This window comes from Petromyzon marinus, chromosome 5 (genome assembly GCF_048934315.1).
Source record: "Petromyzon marinus isolate PM22_M1 ecotype Great Lakes invasive population chromosome 5, UKy_Petmar_22M1.pri1.0, whole genome shotgun sequence".
Classification (NCBI taxonomy): Eukaryota; Metazoa; Chordata; class Hyperoartia; order Petromyzontiformes; family Petromyzontidae; genus Petromyzon; species Petromyzon marinus.
Genome location: NC_133671.1, coordinates 20,932,075 through 20,952,718, shown reverse-complemented (window position 1 = coordinate 20,952,718; position 20,644 = coordinate 20,932,075). Strand labels below are relative to the sequence as shown.

At 52.9% G+C, this 20,644-nt stretch overlaps 3 protein-coding genes across 3 annotated transcripts; all 3 read left to right on the top strand.

The window, feature by feature from the left end:
* Positions 1-26: 26 nt before the first annotated feature.
* Positions 27-7,233, top strand: LOC116939221 (chemerin-like receptor 2). The gene is made up of 3 exons (XM_032947364.2): positions 27-339; positions 2,029-3,317; positions 7,122-7,233. The coding sequence occupies exon 2, from the start codon at positions 2,054-2,056 to the stop codon at positions 3,278-3,280; it is 1,227 nt and encodes a 408-aa protein (XP_032803255.1). The 5' UTR covers positions 27-339; positions 2,029-2,053; the 3' UTR covers positions 3,281-3,317; positions 7,122-7,233.
* On the top strand, positions 4,134-10,684 carry LOC116939222 (C3a anaphylatoxin chemotactic receptor-like). Its single transcript, XM_032947367.2, has 2 exons — positions 4,134-6,438; positions 7,093-10,684. The coding sequence occupies exon 2, from the start codon at positions 7,123-7,125 to the stop codon at positions 8,335-8,337; it is 1,215 nt and encodes a 404-aa protein (XP_032803258.2). The 5' UTR covers positions 4,134-6,438; positions 7,093-7,122; the 3' UTR covers positions 8,338-10,684.
* Positions 10,685-11,161: 477 nt separating this feature from the next.
* On the top strand, positions 11,162-20,462 carry TMEM248 (transmembrane protein 248). The gene is made up of 7 exons (XM_076062632.1): positions 11,162-11,503; positions 11,767-11,932; positions 15,361-15,667; positions 15,873-16,017; positions 16,213-16,408; positions 17,174-17,320; positions 17,851-20,462. Exons 2-7 carry the CDS (start codon positions 11,792-11,794, stop codon positions 17,869-17,871), a joined length of 957 nt encoding a protein of 318 aa, XP_075918747.1. The 5' UTR covers positions 11,162-11,503; positions 11,767-11,791; the 3' UTR covers positions 17,872-20,462.
* The last annotated feature ends 182 nt before the right edge of the window (positions 20,463-20,644 follow it).

Below are 20,644 nucleotides of genomic sequence, written 5' to 3'. Positions count from 1 at the left end.
AATGTTGTTATAAGACATTTAACAATAATAATGATTGTCTTAAATTGCAACATCATCATTGGCGTCATCGTTACGACCGCCAGTCACCTCCAGCGTGCTCGGTCTAGCGTAACCGCAATCACGCCACGCAAATACATCCGCTGTTGTAACAAGAGGCAGTAGATTGGCACAAGGAAACAACGACTCCGTTGTGATAAAACCCACAGCCGGAGGAGGGGGGGGGGCGAGTAGACGACAGGGGAAGGAGGCCCTCGTCCAGTGTGAGCGAGCGAACGAGCGAGTTTGATCCGGAGCGAGACGCGGGCAAGGATTAAAAGAAGGGACGAACACCACGCACGGGTAAGTGCAAAGTATGCATGTTGAACTTCTTTTCCACCGTACGTAGCCAACCGTGCTCATCGGAGGTGCGGGGGAAGGGACAACAAACGAAACGCAAAAAGAAGTTTTAAAGGAACGAGTTCGTCAATTTAGGGGAGTTAAAAGTGCATAGCTCTCAGTGGCATCCTAATATTGGAAGGAAGAGCGTTCCAGAGGGCCGCGGCAGCTCATCCGAAAGCGCCGCGCGATGCGATGATCGCTGTCTTTGTTCGATTCGCCACAGCCAAAAGCCGCCGGCGCCGCTGCTGCGATGATGGCCGGAGTACGCGTGATGGGTTGTGTCCCTTGAGATCGGATAGGGAAGGCGTGCAACCTGCATACCAATCATTTACAGCCCTTAATCTTGATTTGAAGCTTTCGTGACTGCAGGAATCCATACTCTTTGGTTATTTCGGTAAAGTCACGTAGGTAGAAAAATCATAGATCACGACGTTTCAATGGCAACACAAGCAATCGTCATCAGGTGGGACAACCACAGCCCTTACTTTAACTTCTGGATGGACGTCTCTAACCACGCCGTGCCAGTTTGGGGGATTGCTCGATCGTGCTCCAGCGGTGTAGGTTGGAGGCCAGGACTGGTTCAGATGTCACTTCGTCACTGATTTTGTGTCCATCGCCGGGTGACGGCGTTCGTAGCAAAACGAATGACCTCGCCAAATACAGCGGCAGTCGATTCCTCCAGCGAATATTTCTCCGCACTTATCGCGAGCGTAAATATCTGCTTTCGATTGTTCGATTAATTCGTTAACCAATCGTGACTTTAATAATAATAACGTACATATTTATATATTCGTTTTAAGTCGTCATTTTTAAAGCAAAAAAAAAACCTCGTATGTATATGCGTAAGATGTTTTGTGCACACTTTGTATGGACCTGTTGGCGTTACACTGGTGCTGCATAACACCACACCGGTCCTCATAAAAACAGTCTAAAATATTAATTTGAATCAGCAAATCTGTTCATCAGCCTTGAATTGTCTCTCTGTCGCCAAGTTTGACGCGATTCGAGGGTTTATTCAGTTTACTGAGACTTGCAACCACCACCACCCGCGCAGGATTTTATGACCGGGGTTACGATACGCAGGATAAGAAATAAATAATTGTTGCGAACATTTTAATTTTTGTTTCCGCACACCATCGGTGTACAGCCTCTACCCCGATTGCAAAGGTGGGGTGGGGCGGGGGGGGGAAGTGGTCCATGGTTTCCACGCGCTGAGCTAGGCGCAGCCCCGCAACAGCTTGCTCACATCGCTGCTGGCGGAAGAGGGCCTCGACGAGAGGAGGTTCTAGAGGGGTTTTTTTTTCCCTCCGCTCTTCGGCGCTGACCATAAGCCTCGGAAGAGGTGGACATACCCACACTTTACTCCACCGTACGCGACCTACCAGTCGACCAAATGTAGTGTCGCTTTATACTCGTTGGTGGACAGAGAGGTTCTACGGTGTGCGAACCATCACGCCGTGGCAGCCCCCCGGGACCCTCTCCCAAACAAACTAAACGATTTCTTTTTTTTATATATATAAGATAAGGCCCACCGAGTTATATAGATCTGTTTCAGAAGCGACCTGGCCACAAATGATAGCTCAGCGAAGTTCCTTATCACGTGGAAATGTTTTGCAACCAAACGCGTGTTTGTATGATTATCTCCCGCAGAGCGCACGCCGCACTTCCAATCACAATGGCCACCATCACCCCCCACCTCCCCAGCTCCTCCTCCTATCCAACCGCGCAGTCCAACAAGGCCCCTGTGTGGAACTCCACCACTTGGGTGTCCTCCCAAACCACTCTCGCATGGCTCACCAACATCACGGACGACGAGGCCCCAAAAACCTCCAACGACACCGTAAAGTACGCTTCCATAATCGTCTTCACCGTCGTCTTCGTCCTGGGCAGCGTCGGCAACTTCTTGGTCATCTGGATCCTGGGCTTCAAGATGAAGCGCACGATGGTGACCCTCTTCTTCCTGCACCTGTCCATCGCCGACTTCATCTTGGTGATGCAGATCCCCGTGGTCATTGCCCACGGAGCCATGAACTGGCACTGGGCAATGGGCACGGCCATGTGCAAGCTGATCTCGTTCGGCACCTTCGTGAACATGAACGCCAGCGTCTACTTCTTGACGCTCATCAGCCTCGACCGCTACGCCGCCCTCGTGCACCCCGTGTCCTCGCTGCCCCTGCGTCGCCTGCGCTTGGCCCGGTGGCTCTGCCTGGCCGTGTGGCTCCTCGCCCTGCTGCTGAGTCTCCCGTCTCTCATCTTCCGCACGACAATAGAAGACAGCGGCTTCGTATTCTGCTACAATGACTACGGTGAAAGCTTTGAAGAGCAGACGTGGAACATCACGGCCGTGAACGTCTGTCGGGTTGTCCTGGGCTTCGCCGTTCCTTACGCCGTCATGATCTTCTGCTACTGTTGCATCGGGGCGAGGCTGCGGCACGTAGACAAATCGCGTCGCGGCAACTCGTTCAGAATCATCGTGGTCGTGGTCGTGGCGTTCTTCGTCTGCTGGGCGCCGTACCACGCCATCGGACTGCTGGAAACCGCCTCCTACGTTCATAACAATGATACGATGTATGAGACGTCACAAAAAGCCATGCCTGTGATCGCGGGTCTAGTGTACATCAACAGCTGCATCAACCCGATCCTCTACGTGTTCAGCGGCTCGCATCTCAAAGCCCAGTTCAGGCGCTCGCTCGTCGCTGCCATCGAGAACGCGTTCAGAGACCAAGAGCCGTTGGATTCGGGGCAGGAGAGCGGGAGCGGACCGACGGCGCAGTCCCGCGATGCCACCAACCTCAGCAGCAACCTCAGCAGCAACACCACCAGCGGCAACACCAGCGGCCACCTTCAGGGCAGCCACGGTGACGTGGCGACCGTTGGCGTGGTGCAGGAGGCGCAGGTGTAGGGGTGGCCATGGGGACGCGACACGCAATGAGTGTGGGGTAGGTGCAATGAGTGGGGGGGGGGGGGGGGTGCAATGAGTGGGGGGTAGGGGCAATGAGTGGGGGGTAGGGGCAATGAGTGGGGGGTAGGGGCAATGAGTGGGGGGTAGGGGCAATGAGTGGGGGGTAGGGGCAATGAGTGGGGGGTAGGGGCAATGAGTGGGGGGTAGGGGCAATGAGTGGGGGGGGGGGGTGCAATGAGTGGGGGGTAGGGGCAATGAGTGGGGGGTAGGGGCAATGAGTGTGGGGTAGGTGCAATGAGTGGGGGGGGGGGTGCAATGAGTGGGGGGTAGGGGCAATGAGTGGGGGGTAGGGGCAATGAGTGGGGGGTAGGGGCAATGAGTGGGGGGTAGGGGCAATGAGTGGGGGGTAGGGGCAATGAGTGGGGGGTAGGGGCAATGAGTGGGGGGTAGGGGCAATGAGTGGGGGGTAGGGGCAATGAGTGGGGGGTAGGGGCAATGAGTGGGGGGGGGGGGGTGCAATGAGTGGGGGGTAGGGGCAATGAGTGGGGGGTAGGGGCAATGAGTGGGGGGTAGGGGCAATGAGTGGGGGGTAGGGGCAATGAGTGGGGGGTAGGGGCAATGAGTGGGGGGTAGGGGCAATGAGTGGGGGGTAGGGGCAATGAGTGGGGGGTAGGGGCAATGAGTGGGGGGTAGGGGCAATGAGTGGGGGGTAGGGGCAATGAGTGGGGGGGGGCAATGAGTGGGGGGGGGTGCAATGAGTGGGCGGGTGCAATGAGTGGGGGGGGGTGCAATGAGTGGGGGGGATGCAATGAGTGGGGGGGGGGTGCAATGAGTGGGGGGGGAGTGAAATGAGTGGGGGGGTGCAATGAGTGGTTCGTGGGTTGTATCTGCCCAGAGGAGGCTGTAACCTGCTTACGAGACTAAATGAGGGGTAGAGGATTTGGTCCCGATAGCCAATAAATTGGTTAAATTTCGATTTAAAGCTTTCGTGATTGCAAGGATTCATCTTCTTTGGTTCTTTCGGTAAAGACACGTAGGATGAGAATAAAATAATAAATTGATAAAATAAAATAACACAATAAAATTCTCACGACGTCTCGGCCACAACACAAGCGGCCTTCATCAGGTGAAGAGACGAGACTGTCTGGAGGACAGCGCTGCTGAAGGCCGCTTGTGTTGTGGCCGAAACGTCGTGAGAATTTTATTGCGTTATTTTATTTTATCAATTTATTATTTTATTCTCATTCTACGTGACTTTACCGAAGGAACCACAGAAGAAGAAAATAAATTGGTTATTAAAATCAATGTAAATGATATCGGAAGCACCCCACCGCAACGCACGCCACCGCATCTCCTGAACGATGTGCGGCGAGGAGGCTTTGTCACCCTTGCACAGGAGCCGATCTGCCATCGACTCCGACTCCAGCTGTGCACGAGGCGCTGTCTCTCTCTCCCTCTCTCAATGTTACGTGAACGGAGAGATGCCAAATGACACAGCCGTGGAGGCGCGGAGTGATTGTCAAGTGTCAATGTTGAGAGTGGCTTTGGTTTGCCATCAGGGGAAATTTCAAGCAACTTAAATGTCAGGAGGACTTTACCGTGAAGAAGGACAACATGTAGAGTACGTGAGGTCCTGAGCCTCCCCTAGGTCGACTCAGCCTCAATAGAATACCCGGTGTGGTGTGTGAAAACAGCCCACCGGGGAGACAAAGGCGGTCGGACGTTTTGCTGGTCACCCACCCTCTCGTGTGCCGTCGCGGCCTTCATAGGTGCTACTACTCGCTGACAGCGCTTGCCTCAACAATCTGTTACAGGCCATACGGAGAGGGGGTCTTTGTCTTTGATCCCATTACAAACCGGCCCCGTTGAGATATTACCGCGCTGTTATATTCTTAGTTTTTTCGGTAAAGTCACGTTGAAGGGAAACAACAAAATAATAAAATATATAAAACAAAAAATTATCACGACGTTTCGACCATAACTCAAACGGTCGTCTTCAGGTGTGTTGGTTTGCATAAATTTATGCAAACCAACACATATATTTTATTATTTTGTTGTTTCCCTTCAACGTGACTTTACCGAAAAAACTAAGAATATGAATTACTGCAGTCACGAAAGCTTTAAATCAAAAATTACCGCGCTGTTGTTTAAGCGACACCAAATGATGACGCGCTGTGGGCTGAGATCGTTGACAAATTCCCAGGGATTGCTGTTGTTGTTGTTATTATATTCTTGGTTCCTTTCGGTAAAGTCACGTAGAAGGGAAAATATAAAATAATACGTGACTTTACCGAAAGAACCAAGAATATGAATCCCTGCAGGCACGAAAGCTTTAAATCAAAAGTTGTTGTTATTGTTGAGAAGCCGCTCTGTGACTTTCGAGCAAAAGCCAAACGCTGGATCATGATTATTCGTGAGTTTCATCAAACATCACTTTGATCGGCACCATCATCATGACTCGTCACCATCATCATGACTCATGCATGTCAGAATCTGAATGTGTTTATGTACTGGAGGAATCCGATGAGCTATGCTGCTCCTTTTTCACAGATGTCCGGTATGTGTGTGTATGTTAAACTTCTCTCGCACCGTACGTAGGCAGCCGTGCTCATCGGAGGTGCGGCATTATGATCATCATCTGCCATGTTCTATCAATTGCTGGATGGTGGTCAGCACACCCCAGGACATCGTCCATCATGCTTCCGCAATCCCACTATTCATTTCACTCGCACGCATACTTAATCTGATCTCACCATTCTATCCCCTGCTACGCATACGAGATTCTTTGCGATATTTACATTGAGTTTATTGCAATAGCTGAGCAGATGTTTTGTTAATGCATCTAAGTTTCAGTTGAAGTATTAATGCCATCATCCTCAACATGAATGTTAAATGTGATTGTCGCTGTTTGCGTAAGCCGTGAATCTTGCAACTCCACCGGATTTGTCACAACCAAAACTCGCAGGCAGAAGCTGCGGTATTGACGGCAGATGGGTTGATGATGATAATGGACGTTGAGATAGAGGAAGCATGGTGGGGGGCAGCGGTGGGGGGGCCCTTGTGAGAAAGGAAGGGGAAGTAAGAGTAGCAGAGGCGTGACCTGAGATTCTCTACCACACGGAGAGTCTGGCAGAGAGGAGAAGGGTGAAAATCGACAGGTACGTTTGAGCAAAGTCTGTATCTTGAACTTCTCTCGCACTGTACGTAGCCAAACGTGCTAATCGGAGGTGCGGGGATTGACAACAAACTAACACACAAAAACAGTAGCTCATCAGGGGCGCCACAGTGGCTAGGAGATGTTAGCTACCTCTCCTGGTATACAGGAGGTCGTGGGTGCGATCCCGACCCTGACGCCTGCTGTTGTATATTTGGAGTTTGCGGTGTCTCACTCTCTCTCTTTTCCCGTGGTCGCGTGGATTTTTCTCCGGGTCCTCCGATTTTTCTCTTCAGATTTAGAATCGTGCGTCTAGAGCATTTGGCTGCTATAAATGTTCACATGATAAGCCAACTTTGTTGAGCTATTATTTGTGGCCAGGTCGCTTCTGAAACAAAAAAATAGTGAGTTAGTTTGGTTAAACCGCCATGCACAATGCAGATCTTCATAGAGCTATGAGGGATACGCGGTGGGTGGCAGAGGACGTTGATAACACAGCTGAATCACCAACCCGCACTAATCAGCGTGGTGAAGTATGGTCAACTAACCTCATGATCCATACAGTATGGAAAGGCCCACATCCAGAAGTAGGTTGACAAAAGTGATGCGCGTGATGATGACGATTTATTAATATGATGATAGTGATGATCTCATTCAGAACTTCGACATCATCGCTCTTCCCGTCAGAATGGCCACGGCCACCAATCTCCCCAGCTCTTCATTCTCCCCGACACCGTCTGCCAACTCAACCCCTGTCTGGAACTCCACCGCCTGGCACTCCTCCAAGACCATTCTCCCGTGGCTGTCCAACAGCACAAACGGTTCCCCGATAACATTCCTCGGCCGCCGGCGCTTCACGCACGCGTCCATAACCATCTTGACCGTCGTCTTCGTCCTGGGCAGCATCGGCAACTTCTTGGTCATCTGGATCCTGGGCTTCAAGATGAAGCGCTCGGTGGTGACCCTCTTCTTCCTGCACCTTTCAGTCGCCGACTTCATCTTGGTGCTGCAGATCCCCGTGGTAATTGCCCCCATCGCTATGGACTCGCACTGGGCGATGGGCACGGCCGCGTGCAAGCTTCACACGTATGCCTTCGTCGTGAACATGAACGCCAGCGTCTACTTCTTGACGCTCATCAGCCTCGACCGCTACGCCGCTCTCCTGCACCCCGTGTCCTCGCTGCCCCTGCGTCGCCTGCGCTTGGCCCGGTGGCTCTGCCTGGCCGTGTGGCTCCTCGCCCTGCTGCTGAGTCTCCCGCCTCTCATCTTCCGCACGACGCGATGGACAAACGAAGGCTTCGTGGCCTGCTACAACAGCTACGGCGAAGACTTTGACGTGCAGGCGCGGTGGGGCACGGCCATGAAAATTAGTCGATTCGTGCTGAGCTTCGCCGTTCCGTACGCCGTCATGATCTTCTGCTACAGTCGCATCGGGGCGAGGCTCCAGCGCATAGACAAGGCGCGTCGCGGCAACTCGCTCAAAATCATCGTGGCCGTGGTGGTGGCCTTCTTCGTCTGCTGGGCGCCGTACAACTCCATGGTACTGCTAAGGGCCATTTCATACGTTCAGAGAGACCACGAGATGGTCCGAGTGACGGGAACGGCTTTTCCCATTGTCAAGAACCTGATGGTCATCAACAGCTGCGTCAACCCGATCCTCTACGTGTTCAGCGGCTCGCGCCTCAAGACGCAGGTCAGGCGCTCGCTCGTCGGGGCCATCGAGAACGTGTTCAGAGAACTCGAGCAGACCGACTCTGGACAGAACCTCAGAAGGGGGTGCACGATGCAGTTGCGCGCAGACGCTATCCTCAGAACTAACATCGGCAGAAATTCCAGCGGTAACTTGGAGGGCAGCGGCGATGACGAGACACGAGTCATGATGGCGCAGGAGGAACACGTGTAGTGTGGGTGGCCGTTAAGGAGGACAGAGCTGGCGTCTTCAACGGAATTGTTGTGACATCGCTATGATGGCACTTGAGTGTCGTAATGACCGTACCTTTAAAAAGGATTTTGTTTTTAAAACGTCATTAACGAAGTTTTAAAACTCGTGTTGGACAGCCCGCGGGGACACAGAGTCATAGTTGGGTAGCTACTACAGCTATGGGTTGCATCTGCCTTGCAGATGAGAAGCAATCAAGTTGAAGCCCTGTGCAAGGTTTGCACTAATTACTAAACTAAACATTTTTTTTATTTTAACCAGGTAAGACCTACTGAGCTACATCGCTCTGTTTTGGGCGCTCGCATTTTTTACAAACCCAGAAATGGACAAGGTCTCCCAAAAATTGCGGATAGGTTTGCAGTCAAAGATCGTTACACCAACGTTGTACGATCACAACACCCACCCACAATGTTCGGGACGGTTTTGCGCCATCGACGATGGCAAACCATCGTCGAAAATAGCGGGGGAGGTGTTCATTTTCATGGGTGGTTAGTGATGGTGGTGGTTATGATGGTGGTTATGTTGATGGTAATAATGATGGTCGTGACGGTGAAAAAATAAGTTTGAGGTGGAGATTGTGGTGGTGCTAATAGTGAAATGGTGAAAGTGTTGGTGGTAGTGCTGGTGCTGATAGTTAGTTTAGTTCATTTTCACAGTTCATTTATTTGGTATAGCCCTGTGAGCCATTCAGCTCTTGAATCGGGTGCAACCGCAACAAACAAAAACATGAACAAGAAAACATCTTAAAGTGACTATGTGACTGTGCAAACATAAAATCCAGGAAAAAAAAAACATCAAAATATTCCTGAAATAGCACCGTACACCAACGCTGTGTGCAAAAAATCCCAGTGGGATGCAAGTCAAATAACAACAACAACAAGACAACTAAGATTAAGGCCATCAGTCTAACTAGTGTGGGGAGCGGTAGTGTAGTGGTTAACGTGCTGCACCACGAACCCGGCCACTGGGGCTGTGCGGCTCTGAGCAACCCTCCCGTGCTCCTGGGGCAGTGTAAGAGGGCAGCAGCAATAGAGGCATAGAGGGCAGAGTCTGGTGAAGCGAGTTGAGAGAAGACACTGCCCTGTGGTTTTATATCATGATGTAACCATTGTATAACAGCAGGCCCTCGGCGACCAAAATGCGGTTACACATTATACTTTATGCACGCTAACCGGATATTCAGTATTATTAATAGTATTAACATCGTTGATTCATGCGCTATGACGCAGGGCGATTGCCCGAAACGTCACCTATTTTAATTGTTTTGAGTGTCAGTGTTATTTTACGAATGTGTTGAGGCGTTTTTGTTTGGTGTTGTTGTTCTTGTGGACCCACTGCCAATGCAACATTTCCAAATACATGTCTATGAATTAGGGGCCGTTCCCCGAAACGTCGCCTATTTTAATTGGTTTGTCTTTTAAGATGAATTCGAGTGTTGTTGTTGTCCTTGCAACTGTCAGCTGAGTCGACAGTTGGAAGATTTTTCCTCTTAGAGGGCCGTCCATAAATGACGTCACGCGATTTTGGACGATTTTTGACCCCCCCCTTCGTCACACGACGTCACAAAAAGTGAGACCCCCCTCAAATATGACGTCACAAAGCTCTGCCCCCCCCACCCCAAATAAAACATGCTTCAAATCGCTTTAAACTATTGTCATTGTAGTACGTATTTAATGTGGCGCTGCACTCGGATGTTGTAGGAGAAAACATTTATTAACAAGTCTATTTAATTAAGTAGAACGTGTTGTCTATATTTATTTAAAGTTACGCATTTTGATGTGACGTCACATTTCTCACACCCCCCCCCCCCTCGTCACACATCGTCACAAATGTCTGACCCCCCCTCCCTCCCTAGGTGCGTGACGTCATTTATGGACGACCCCTAATACTCTCCGTTGCGTTATTTCAAGTCACGGATCTTATTAAATAATGTTTTTTTTTACTTACCTTACATCTTATACGGGGGTGTTGCGCGTCCCAAGTACATTCCCACTTCCACTGAGCGATGTAAAGAATTCCTGCAGCACTACGTTCTGTCGATGTTAATCTATGGGCTACGTACGGTGAGCTTCTTTCGCACCGTACGTAGGACAACAAACGAACACTCACACACACGAGAACAACTCTCAAGGAACGAGTTTTCAATCTGGGCTTTGAGGCTGAGTCGACCTAGGGGAGGCCCATGACCGGCTCAGACAATTGCACACCGTGTCAACCCGTACGGTTTAGCGCCGTATTCTTTTACAAAGGGAAATTGAGTTTTCAGTTCCATAGGGCGTACAATTCGTGCAATAAACATTTGTGTTGTCTATTTGTTTGTGTTTCTCCCTTACGATGGGGACTTTGTAGGATGGACGTTGAGGTTTATAAGGGGCACGGGGTGACCAATAAGGTCTGAGTTGGTCTGTAATAAGGGAGGCATCACTGATAAGGGGTTGACAGGTTTGTGATCGTCACTGATGGTGTTGGTGTAATGTGAGCAGGAATCGATACACAGTTAATCGATGCTTTAGTAGATCTCGCGATACATGAATCGAGAGATTGGGGCACTACGACAGTGACTGCGCCCCCTCGTGGCCCCCTCTCGTGGCCCCCCACCCCGACAGTGACAGCGCCCCCTCGTGCCCCCCCTCGTGCCCCCCCCTCGTGCCCCCCCCCCACCCCGACAGTGACAGCGCCCCCTCGTGCCCCCCCTCGTGCCCCCCACCCCGACAGTGACAGCGCCCCCTCGTGGCCCCCCTCGTGCCCCCCCCCAACCCCGACAGTGACAGCGCCCCCTCGTGGCCCCCCTCGTGCCCCCCCTGATCCCCGTGACGTCACTCCGCTCGGGCTCCCGTAGACGCCGCGAGTTGGGCGCCGTGAGTCGATCCCCTCGCTCCACGCGGGGAGAAGGAGACCCCCCCCCCCCTTAGACCCCCCCCCCATAGATCCCCCCCATAGACCCCCGACACGACCCCCCAAACCGCCCCCCCCCTTCCCCTACAACCGCAGCCAACCCCTGGCTAGGGAGAGGCCTCGGCGAACCCCGGGGGGCGCCTACGAGGAAGCCGCGGCCCGGGGCTCAAACCCCGTCCCGATCGGGGTTTATTGATCCCTCATCATTACATTTCGCTTCGGATCCAGTTGCCAGGTGATTTCATCGCGGGGCGCGTAGTGGGGGGGGGGGGTGAGTAAATTTGACCCCCCAATTTGTTGGGGTGGGTTGGTGGGGGTCCTCCTGTGTTCATTTCGGCCTAGAGAGTGGCGGGGGGGTGGTGAGCTCTTCCAGGATGTGATCGGCCGACCCCGTCCGAGGGGTCCCCGGCTGAGTTGGGGGTGGTCGCGGTTGGGAGTCCGGTTCCCGATCGGGCCGACCTAAACAATCAGGCCTCCCCCTCTTGCCCCCTGTCCAAGGTCCCCCCCCCCCGACCCCCTACCAATGGGCCCCCGTCGTTGCGGGGGGCCCGTGACGCCCCCCGTGGTCGTGTTCGCGCTGTGCTGTGCGGCCGCGGGCGCCGCGTGCCTCTGCGTGGGGGAGTTCGTGCGGAGGGTGGCGGTGCGCGACCCCGACGTGGCGCAGGTGAGCAGTGCGTGTGTGTGCACGTGGCAGTGTGTGTGTGTGCACGTGGCAGTGCGTGTGTGCACGTGGCAGTGTGTGTGTGTGTGTGCACGTGGCAGTGTGTGTGTGCACGTGGCAGTGTGTGTGTGTGCACGTGGCAGTGTGTGTGTGTGTGCACGTGGCAGTGTGTGTGTGTGCACGTGGCAGTGCGTGTGTGTGTGCACGTGGCAGTGCGTGTGTGTGCACGTGGCAGTGCGTGTGTGTGCACGTGGTAGTATGTGTGTGTGCACGTGGCAGTGTGTGTACGTGGCAGTGTGTGCACGTGGCAGTGTATGTACTGCCGCAAACGTGGCGGGTACAGTGTGGTGTGTGTACTGTACACGTGTCAATGTGTGTTCACGTGCCGGTGTGTATGTACACGTGTCATTGTGTACACGTGTCCCTGTGTTGTGGTGTGTGTACACGTGTCGCTGTGTGTGTGTGCGTGCCATTGTGTACTGCTGTACACGTCGCGGGTATGGTGTGGTGTGTCGCCGTGTGTGGCCTCAAGGTGCACATAGCCTGGCACAAGCGTCGTGGTGACGTCACCGCCACTTAGTGGCGAATGGCGGTTGTTGTGTGGTGTGTGTACACGTGTCACTGTGTGTTGTGTGTACACGTGTCACTGTGCGTGGTGTGTGTACACGTCTCACTGTGCGTGGTATGTGTACACGTGTCACTGTGCATGGTGTGTGTACACGTGTCACTGTGCGTGGTGTGTGTACACGTGTCATTGTGTGTGTACACGTGTCACTGTGCGTGGTGTGTGTACACGTGTCACTGTGTGGTGTGTGTACACGTGTCACTGTGCGTGTGTACGCGTGTCTGTACTGCTGCAGACGTCGCGGGTATGGTGTGGTGTCTGTAATGTACACGTCTCGCTGTGTGGCGTGTGTACACGTGTCACTGCGTGGTGTGTACACGTCTCGCTGTGTGGCGTGTGTACACGTGTCACTGTGTGTTGTGTGTACACGTGTCACTGTGCGTGGTGTGTACACGTGTCGCTGTGCGTGGTGTGTACACGTGTCGCTGTGCGTGGTGTGTACACGTGTCGCTGTGTGTTGTGCGTACACGTGTTAGGGTGCGGTTTGTGTACTTTACACGTGACACTAGAGTGTGCGGTGTGTGTAAACGTGGCAGTGTGCGGTGTGTGTACACGTATCACTAGCGTGTGGGTTGTGTACAAAGTAATGTCATAAATGTGTAATGAGCGACTTCCGCGACACGTCGTGTAGAGGGCATTTCTTCCTTTAATTCTCACACTGGGCACAACACAGGCCAACCTTATTCCTCTCACTCCGACTACAACACTTAGACATTAACGTCTCTACTGGCTACACACGCACAGCCGGTCACTCGGCCTGGTCGCACCGCCCTCACTCGGCTACGCCGCTGGCTGGCGGCGTGACGAGGATGACGATGGAAACCCCGCAGGAGATATTCCACGTGGCCCGGACGACGGAGAGGGATGACGGCGAGCAACGACGCAGCCAGAACCCAAGAATCCACACGCGAACCCCGAGCACCGGGTCCGCTCCCCCGCTTATATCCCCCCAGGCGTGGCTAGGCCCCGCCTCCGGCCACGCCCTCTCGTGGAACCTTCGAGCAGGTCCCCAGGGCATCTCGGCCAACCCCACCTGTTACCTTTGCCCCAGATACCTCTCTCCCTTTCAGATTGGATGTTCCCTTAACCGTGCCCATGTCCGTGCATCCCTTTCCCAGCCAGCAGGTGTCATCATGTCATTACATATGTACACACGTAATGTGCGAGTACTGTGTGTGATGTGCGTATGTCGGTGTGCATGGTACTACTTCGTGGATTTTGCTGCACAGCCGTCTGCTGCACAGCCGTCTGCTGCACACGTGTACATATAGTGCACGTGTCATCACGCATGTGCATAGAGACCCCACACGTTACCGCACGTGGTCGTATCGATTCTACATGATACATAACACACATCTGCAACGAAAGTTGCCTATAGCAACATTGCAAGCCCAGCTTTCGTCAGCACTTGGAAGATAAACTGGATTTGAGCCTGGATAGTGCTTGGATTGGCAACCACCTTGCATAAGGCACGTGTTATAGGCTGCTGTGGGGTTACCTTGCCAGCAGTGGGCAATTCAGCCAAACCCCATTGTTGGTCTGTACTTCTGTAGTCCAACTGAGTCGCAGATGTTGTCTTGGGAGCAACACTTATTTATTACATTAACTCAACACAACATAACGTAACCTACACTCGGGTGTTGAACGCCCATCTAACCACGCTACGGCAGAACTAGACACGGTCCCGCTATCCCGGTCCGGACCACAAGCTGGGTCCCAGACCCCGTGGCTAGAGACTTCTTTTACCCGACGTGGATCTTCTTCACCAGCAACACGAAGAACCCCGACCCCCTCAGGGGGCCCCCGTTATATCGGCCCGGGCTGGGGCTGGCTCCGCCCCTCGCCCCGCCCACCTTCTAGATCTCTCGAGCTCTTTCCCGAAGGCTCCGAAGAGCTCTTTACCATGTGACCGCCCAGTGGCCCCCGTCCACCGGTGGCCCCCCTGCAATATCATCCAGTCACGTGTCGGCAGGTCAACCAGCGTATCATGCCCCAACGTAACCCTGGCTGGCTGTCACTCCCTCTCGCTCCATCACCGGGAGCCCGCACCGCACACTGTACGTGGTGCCTCCGCGCTAGGGCTGGCACTGCGCTCAGTAAGCGGGCTGCACATAATGCCAACACATTATCCGCCGTGGCCTCGCAAGCCCGGCACCACATAGTGACGTTCACAGTCACGACACTTCTATGCTCCAGCGTCTGTGCTTGCCTTGACCAACCCGCAGCAGTGTCCAGAGCAGTGACGGGCAGCCCACATTATAGTCGGCGGGCTACACGAGCGGCCCTCCTCCTCAGTGGGCCGCAAGCTGAACACCGCTTGTGCCCACATCATGACCCCCACACATCGCCCTAGAGACGCACCGAGACCAGGGCACCACAAGGGACCCCACGGGTCGCAGGTTGCCCACCACTGGTCCAGCGCTATAGGGTTTGGTAAAAAAAATAACCTCCCGGGGACCCCGCGAGGACGTGGGGGACACCCCCCCCCCACCCACCACGTCCATCGTCGCGCTGTACATAGCCAACCGTGCTAATTGGAGGTGTGGGGCAAATGACAAGAAACTAAACACAAAAATCAGTTATGAATAAATTAGTTTTCAGTCTAGATTTAAAAGTGCATAGCTCGCAGTGGCTTCCTATTATCAGAAGGAAGAACTTTCCGGACGGCCGCAGAAGCACATCCGAAAGCGGCGCGTGATGCAGCGACCACCTTTGTTCGATGGCCAGCGAAAAGCCGCCGCTGCTGCGAGGATGACCGGAGTTCGTGTGATGCTTTACGCTCCTTGACGTTGCCGCTTGCGTCCAGGACTGGAACTCCCTCCTGCTGCACCTGGGCGAGCTGGATCTGTGCGTACAGGAGCAGCGGTCGGATAACGACACGCGGGAGGTCACGCTGCCTCCGTCGCCGCCCGCCCCGGCGAGGCCGGCCCGCGCCCTGCCCACGGCGCCGGGGCCCGGGGCCGAAGGGCCGTCGTCGGCTCCTCCACTTTCCCGGCCCGTGTCGGTGCGTGTCCTCGTGACCCTGACGCCGTCGGCGGGGTCCGCGTGGGGCCGGTCGGGCGCCGTCTCTCATCTGGGCATCTCGCTGCCGTCACAAGCTCTCCGCCTAGCCGGTGAGCTAAGCGGTGGAGGGGGTTGAGCACGGTGGCCCGACGAGCACGTCCCGAGTTCGATTCCATAACGAGGCTAACGTCGGAGTGACACCCACACTGACTGCTGCGGTGAAATATGGTCAGTCGGCTCTTATGAGCCGCCCTGGATGTGGTTATCCGATGGCGGAGCGTAGACTGCTGTCTCCCCCCCCCCCCACCCCCACAGGTCCGAGTCGGCCCGTCAACGTCACCTTGTCCCTGGCGACCACGTGGGACTCGGACGACTGTCATCTCCATGGCAACTGTCAGGCGGCGAGCTACAATGCGTGTGCGATTGTGTGGGCGGATTCAGGCGTCCTGCCCAACACCCCGTGAGTGTGGGTGCCATCATCGCTTGCTTGGGGGTAGTAAGGGTGTTATCTAGGGGTGTTGTCTAGGGGTGTTGGCTGAATTTGGTTCGGGCCGTTGCATCAGCTTGGGTGTCATCGCAGCCTTCGGGCAGTTGCGTCGCTTCGGTCGCTGTACGGCTGTCCGCGTCACGCCGTGCATCGTCATCGTCCCGTCAGGAGGCCCGAGAGCTGCGACCCGGTCGACGCGGAACTCCGGCGCCTGGAGGCGACGGTAGCCGAGGGGACGGCGGATCCCGGCTGGTCCCGGAGGCCGGGAGAGATCGGGAAGCCGAGCGGCGCCGGGTGCCGGGGTTCGCCCGTCCTGAGGGTGTTCCACACGGAAGAGCCGGGACTCTCCGTGCTTCTCTCCCAGGTGCGGCCTGTGTGTGTGTGTGTGTACGCGATGCTTAAAGAGCAGGGCTGATTAATCTACAGCCAAATGCGGACCCGCATCTTGGCATCGTACAGCCTCCTGCCAGCCACATGATGCCTACCGATTTCAGAGCGGCCAGGAAACAAATTGAAGGGGCAGTCAGTCATAGAAGTAGACAAAGAAGACAAACTTTTGAGCCTGAACTCGAACAGGAACAGGGAGTCTATGTTTCGATTTAAAGCTTTCGTGACTGCAATGATTCATCTTCTTTGGTTCTTTCGGTAAAGTCACGTAGAATGAGAATAAAATAATAAATTGATAAATTGTGTTATTTTATTTTATCAATTTATTATTGTATTCTCATTCTACGTGACTTTACCGAAAGAACCAAAGAAGAAGGGAGTCTATGGTTCCGCATTGAGTCGCTACGTAATAAGTCTGTGGGGTCCCAAGGTGGGTGTATGGGTCTCTGCGTGAGTCTGTAACTCCCTATGTGAGGCTTTGGTTCTCTATGTAAGTCCTTGGGTCTATGCAAAAAAAAATGCACGCGGCCATATAAAATGTAACCTCGTTGCAAGATGCCCTCCAGACAGTGCCAATGTTTTACAGCATTCAGTCGTGGGCAGGGAGAAAGAGAAGACGCTCTTGAGCCTGGACTTGAACAGGGCCAGGGAGTCGACGGATAGCTGAATGGAAGGGTGACGTTTCCAGTCTGCGAGGGGGTCACCATAATTTGTGCTGCCTGTGCTCGCCTGTGCACCCCAGGAGCGACGCTCCGTGATCGGATTGCGGCTGAGTTACTCTGCGGCCGCGATGGCCGGCTCCCTGCTGCTGGTGCTGGCGTGCGGCGCCCTGGGAGGCCGCACCCGTGGGCCGGCCCGGCCGGCCCTCACCGAGCTCAGCCCCCACAAGGTGAGGTCAATCGTCTCCCCCCCCCCCCCCCCCCCGTGTGAACGATTCGATCTCAGCGGATGGACTGGTCTCTGTCACCGGAATGTAGAAATTACAACGCTGACTTAAACTAGCTTTGGCGGCGCCTTTCGCGACTCTCACGCTGCGGTCGCATCCGCAGTTGGATGTACGGATGGTTAGTGAATGGCCTGCGAATCTCACTCTCTCTCGTTGCCTTGTCCAGTCACGTACATTTGTGCATGCTTTGATATTTGCTCAGTATGTTGCTTTGCGACTCACAGACGGCAGTGGGGTGGCGGTTTGCCGAGCTGTTTTCTATAACGGCTCTGCCCGCTCTCCACTTTGAACGTAAAAACATTTACTTTTTTCTAAGGAAAACTTGTTTTATGTTGGTGTGTTGCTCATCCTTTACAGTACTTTTTGTTCTCAACATGAATCTGCCAGCACTTGCCAACGCGCCACCATACTCGGCTCACACAATGATTTCATTTTATTTGCATCTCTTGTCTCCACCCCTACATCGCCCGCAGATGTCGCTCTCCGGCCAGTAAAGTAAATCCGGGCGTCCACAGAAGGTGAAGTCACCAGGCTGTAACACCTCAGGAGGTGACGGGAGCCCACCGTCGTGTGAGCTATCAGCGTCTTTCTCCGCACGGTGACCCATGGCTACAACCTCATTTTCAGAAAAAAAATACGCTGTAAATTTTTCTTATATAAGTCTGTTCTCCTATAACGCGTGTTTTTATAACGCAAATTGGATATAACGTGATGAATGTATTCGGGAACACATTTTTTTCATCATGCTGATGCATATCGGACGTAACGCAATTGAACATAAAACTACCGTCGTGCAAGTAGGAATAAGCGGTTGGTTAGCGCTCCTCGGCATAGCATCACACAAGGCAAGATGCTGCTGGATGTTTCGAGATGCTACCCACCCGCCTCAGTCTTTGTTCAGCCTGCATACGCATCGCACTGATGCGTTGACACGAGCAGTTAGATATCACGTATCGATTAAACAGCCTCCTCATCCACCCAAAAGTAATTTGATACGTTATCACGATTCAGTTTAAGGGTTCGATTCGTGAATAGAATATTTTTTGTGATCCGTATTTTATTTTTTCTCGGGTTCGGCCATGTAGTTGATGCCGAAATTCTTGTCGGTGGACCTCCACCACCCCGACAAGGCTTGTCACGTTTACCAAGAAGTAATTTTAGACGTGGCCAACGTACCGATCATATTCTGACCAACCACAGCTTCAGAATTTTCACGACTAAATTTGCAATCAACAAAACAGTCCCGAATGAAACGTCGTGTGTTGGCCACGAAATGTTTTAAGGCATCGGTGAGAAGCTTTACTGGTCAGAATTTGATCGATATATTGGGCAGGTGTAAAAAAACATAGCTGTCAACCCATACGGTTTACCAATATTCTTATACAGGGAAATTTAGTTTTTAGGTCCTTTTGGCGTACAGCCGTTTCAATGCGGGCAATTACAAAAATGTATAATTGTTTGTGTTTCTCCTTTGTGATGGTACTTTGTAGGATGAACGTTGAGATTTGTAAGGGCACGGGGTGACCAATAAGGTCTGAATTGGTCTGCCATAAGGTAAGCACTGATAAGGGGTTGACAGATAAGAAATCATATCTTTGCTGGAGGGTTAATGACAATACTTTTTTGGCACAAAACTACGTGACCTGACCCAAAAACAGATATGGATCGTAGTGCTGGCTGTGAAATCCTACATTTTTATATTTTACCTCGTTTGTTGCCATCTCATTTGCGCTGTTTCTTAGTCTTTGCCTGTCTCGTTCCATTTTGTTTGCTCCGTTAGCCTTAACATAACGTTAGCGTTTGACACGTACGTGTACGGCCTTATTGTTAGTCGACTGCTGGATGGAGGCTTCCCCATGCCATGCCCGTCGTGGGGGTTATTTGGCCATACTCGACCACACCACTTGGTGCAGGTTGGTGAAAACGGGGACCACAGGTACGGGAACATTGACGTGCAGTCCAACAATAATATTTTGCTGCGCTGCTACCCACAACATAGCCCGTTCGCATTGAATTTAATTTAAAACAGCGGATTATCACATGCACAATTCGATTCCCAACGCATCGTATCGGAATCCATTTAATTTATGAATGCGGGCATCGTAGCATGCCTGCTCGTGATGTTGACGACATGAGCTCGTTAGCGCCGCTGCTGTCGTGATACAAGGGCCCTTAGTCTGTTGCAAGGTCACATGCGAGGCCATTGTTTTACTGAAAGTGTAAAAAAAAGTTTACTAAATTAAATGAATGTTGGATGTGAAATGCCTTCGCTCAGTTATGCCCTTAAAGTAAATAAATGACAATGACAGCTGTATATTTAACTTCACACCCCCCCCCCAAAAAAATATGTATACAGTTTGGTCTACAGCCTTATTGGACCTTGCGAATGGCGATTCTCAACCCCAGTCCGTAACGGGCATCAACCCGAGCCCAAACTGGAATTGGAATGTTTAAAGCCGTGACTTGGAAATGTGCAATGGGAGTAAGAGTGGCTCTTGAGTCATTATACTCACGTCGACTTGTAACGCGGACAGCAAGTCGCTCGCTCTGGAAGAGAGAGGGTGAGAGAACGACTCTGATGCGGCGAGGGCGGCAGCAGTCACGCGGTGAGCTGGCCTCAACGATCGCCCAAGCTCTGCAGTCCACACGTGTTAAGATGTTTTCAGCAAACTCGGTGTGCTTATTTATACACCTGGGAGCAAACCAGAGCACCCAGAGAAAACTCACACATGCTAGGGGAGTGGGGGGATGTGTAGACAACACGATCTCATGCAGATGGAAGAGATGGAATCCCCGCATCATATGTCGTGCGGATCGAGGCTAATTTACCAAAGCCTCACGTAGTGGAGCATTTTTTAATTTATCGTGGCTAATTCATTGAGTAGCGGTGCCTTGCTGCCATGGACTAGCTGTTATGAAACTTGAATTGACACTTTAGGTACAGGTTAAGTTATAGCTGGATGTGACTTTTAAGTGCTCCGTGTGTTTTTGCACTACAATCTTTAGGCTAGAGTCGGTTTTATTTCGGGGTCGGCCGGGGAAACCAATGCCTCGTAATTTCTGCAATAAATGGATTTACGGTCAAGTCCCCTTGTGTTTTTCTGTCCGTGTGTGTGTCGTGGGGGGCGGCGGCACAATGGTTAGCGCACTGAGCCATGAACCCGGTGACCCGAGTTCAACTTCCGCATCGGTGATGAATATCTGAACCGGGCCTCCCCCTCGGTCGACTTCAAATGGGTTCCTGGTGCGGTGTGATAACATCAGCAC

Bases quoted from the DNA above. Each gene is read 5' to 3' on its own strand.
- TMEM248 (XM_076062632.1), top strand. From the start codon at position 11,792: ATGGGCCCCCGTCGTTGCGGGGGGCCCGTGACGCCCCCCGTGGTCGTG. The intron at 11,933-15,360 runs GTGAGCAGTGCG...GCTTGCGTCCAG, and splicing joins GCGACCCCGACGTGGCGCAG to GACTGGAACTCCCTCCTGCT. The intron at 17,321-17,850 runs GTGAGGTCAATC...CATCGCCCGCAG, and splicing joins CCGAGCTCAGCCCCCACAAG to ATGTCGCTCTCCGGCCAGTA.
- LOC116939222 (XM_032947367.2), top strand. From the start codon at position 7,123: ATGGCCACGGCCACCAATCTCCCCAGCTCTTCATTCTCCCCGACACCG.
- LOC116939221 (XM_032947364.2), top strand. From the start codon at position 2,054: ATGGCCACCATCACCCCCCACCTCCCCAGCTCCTCCTCCTATCCAACC.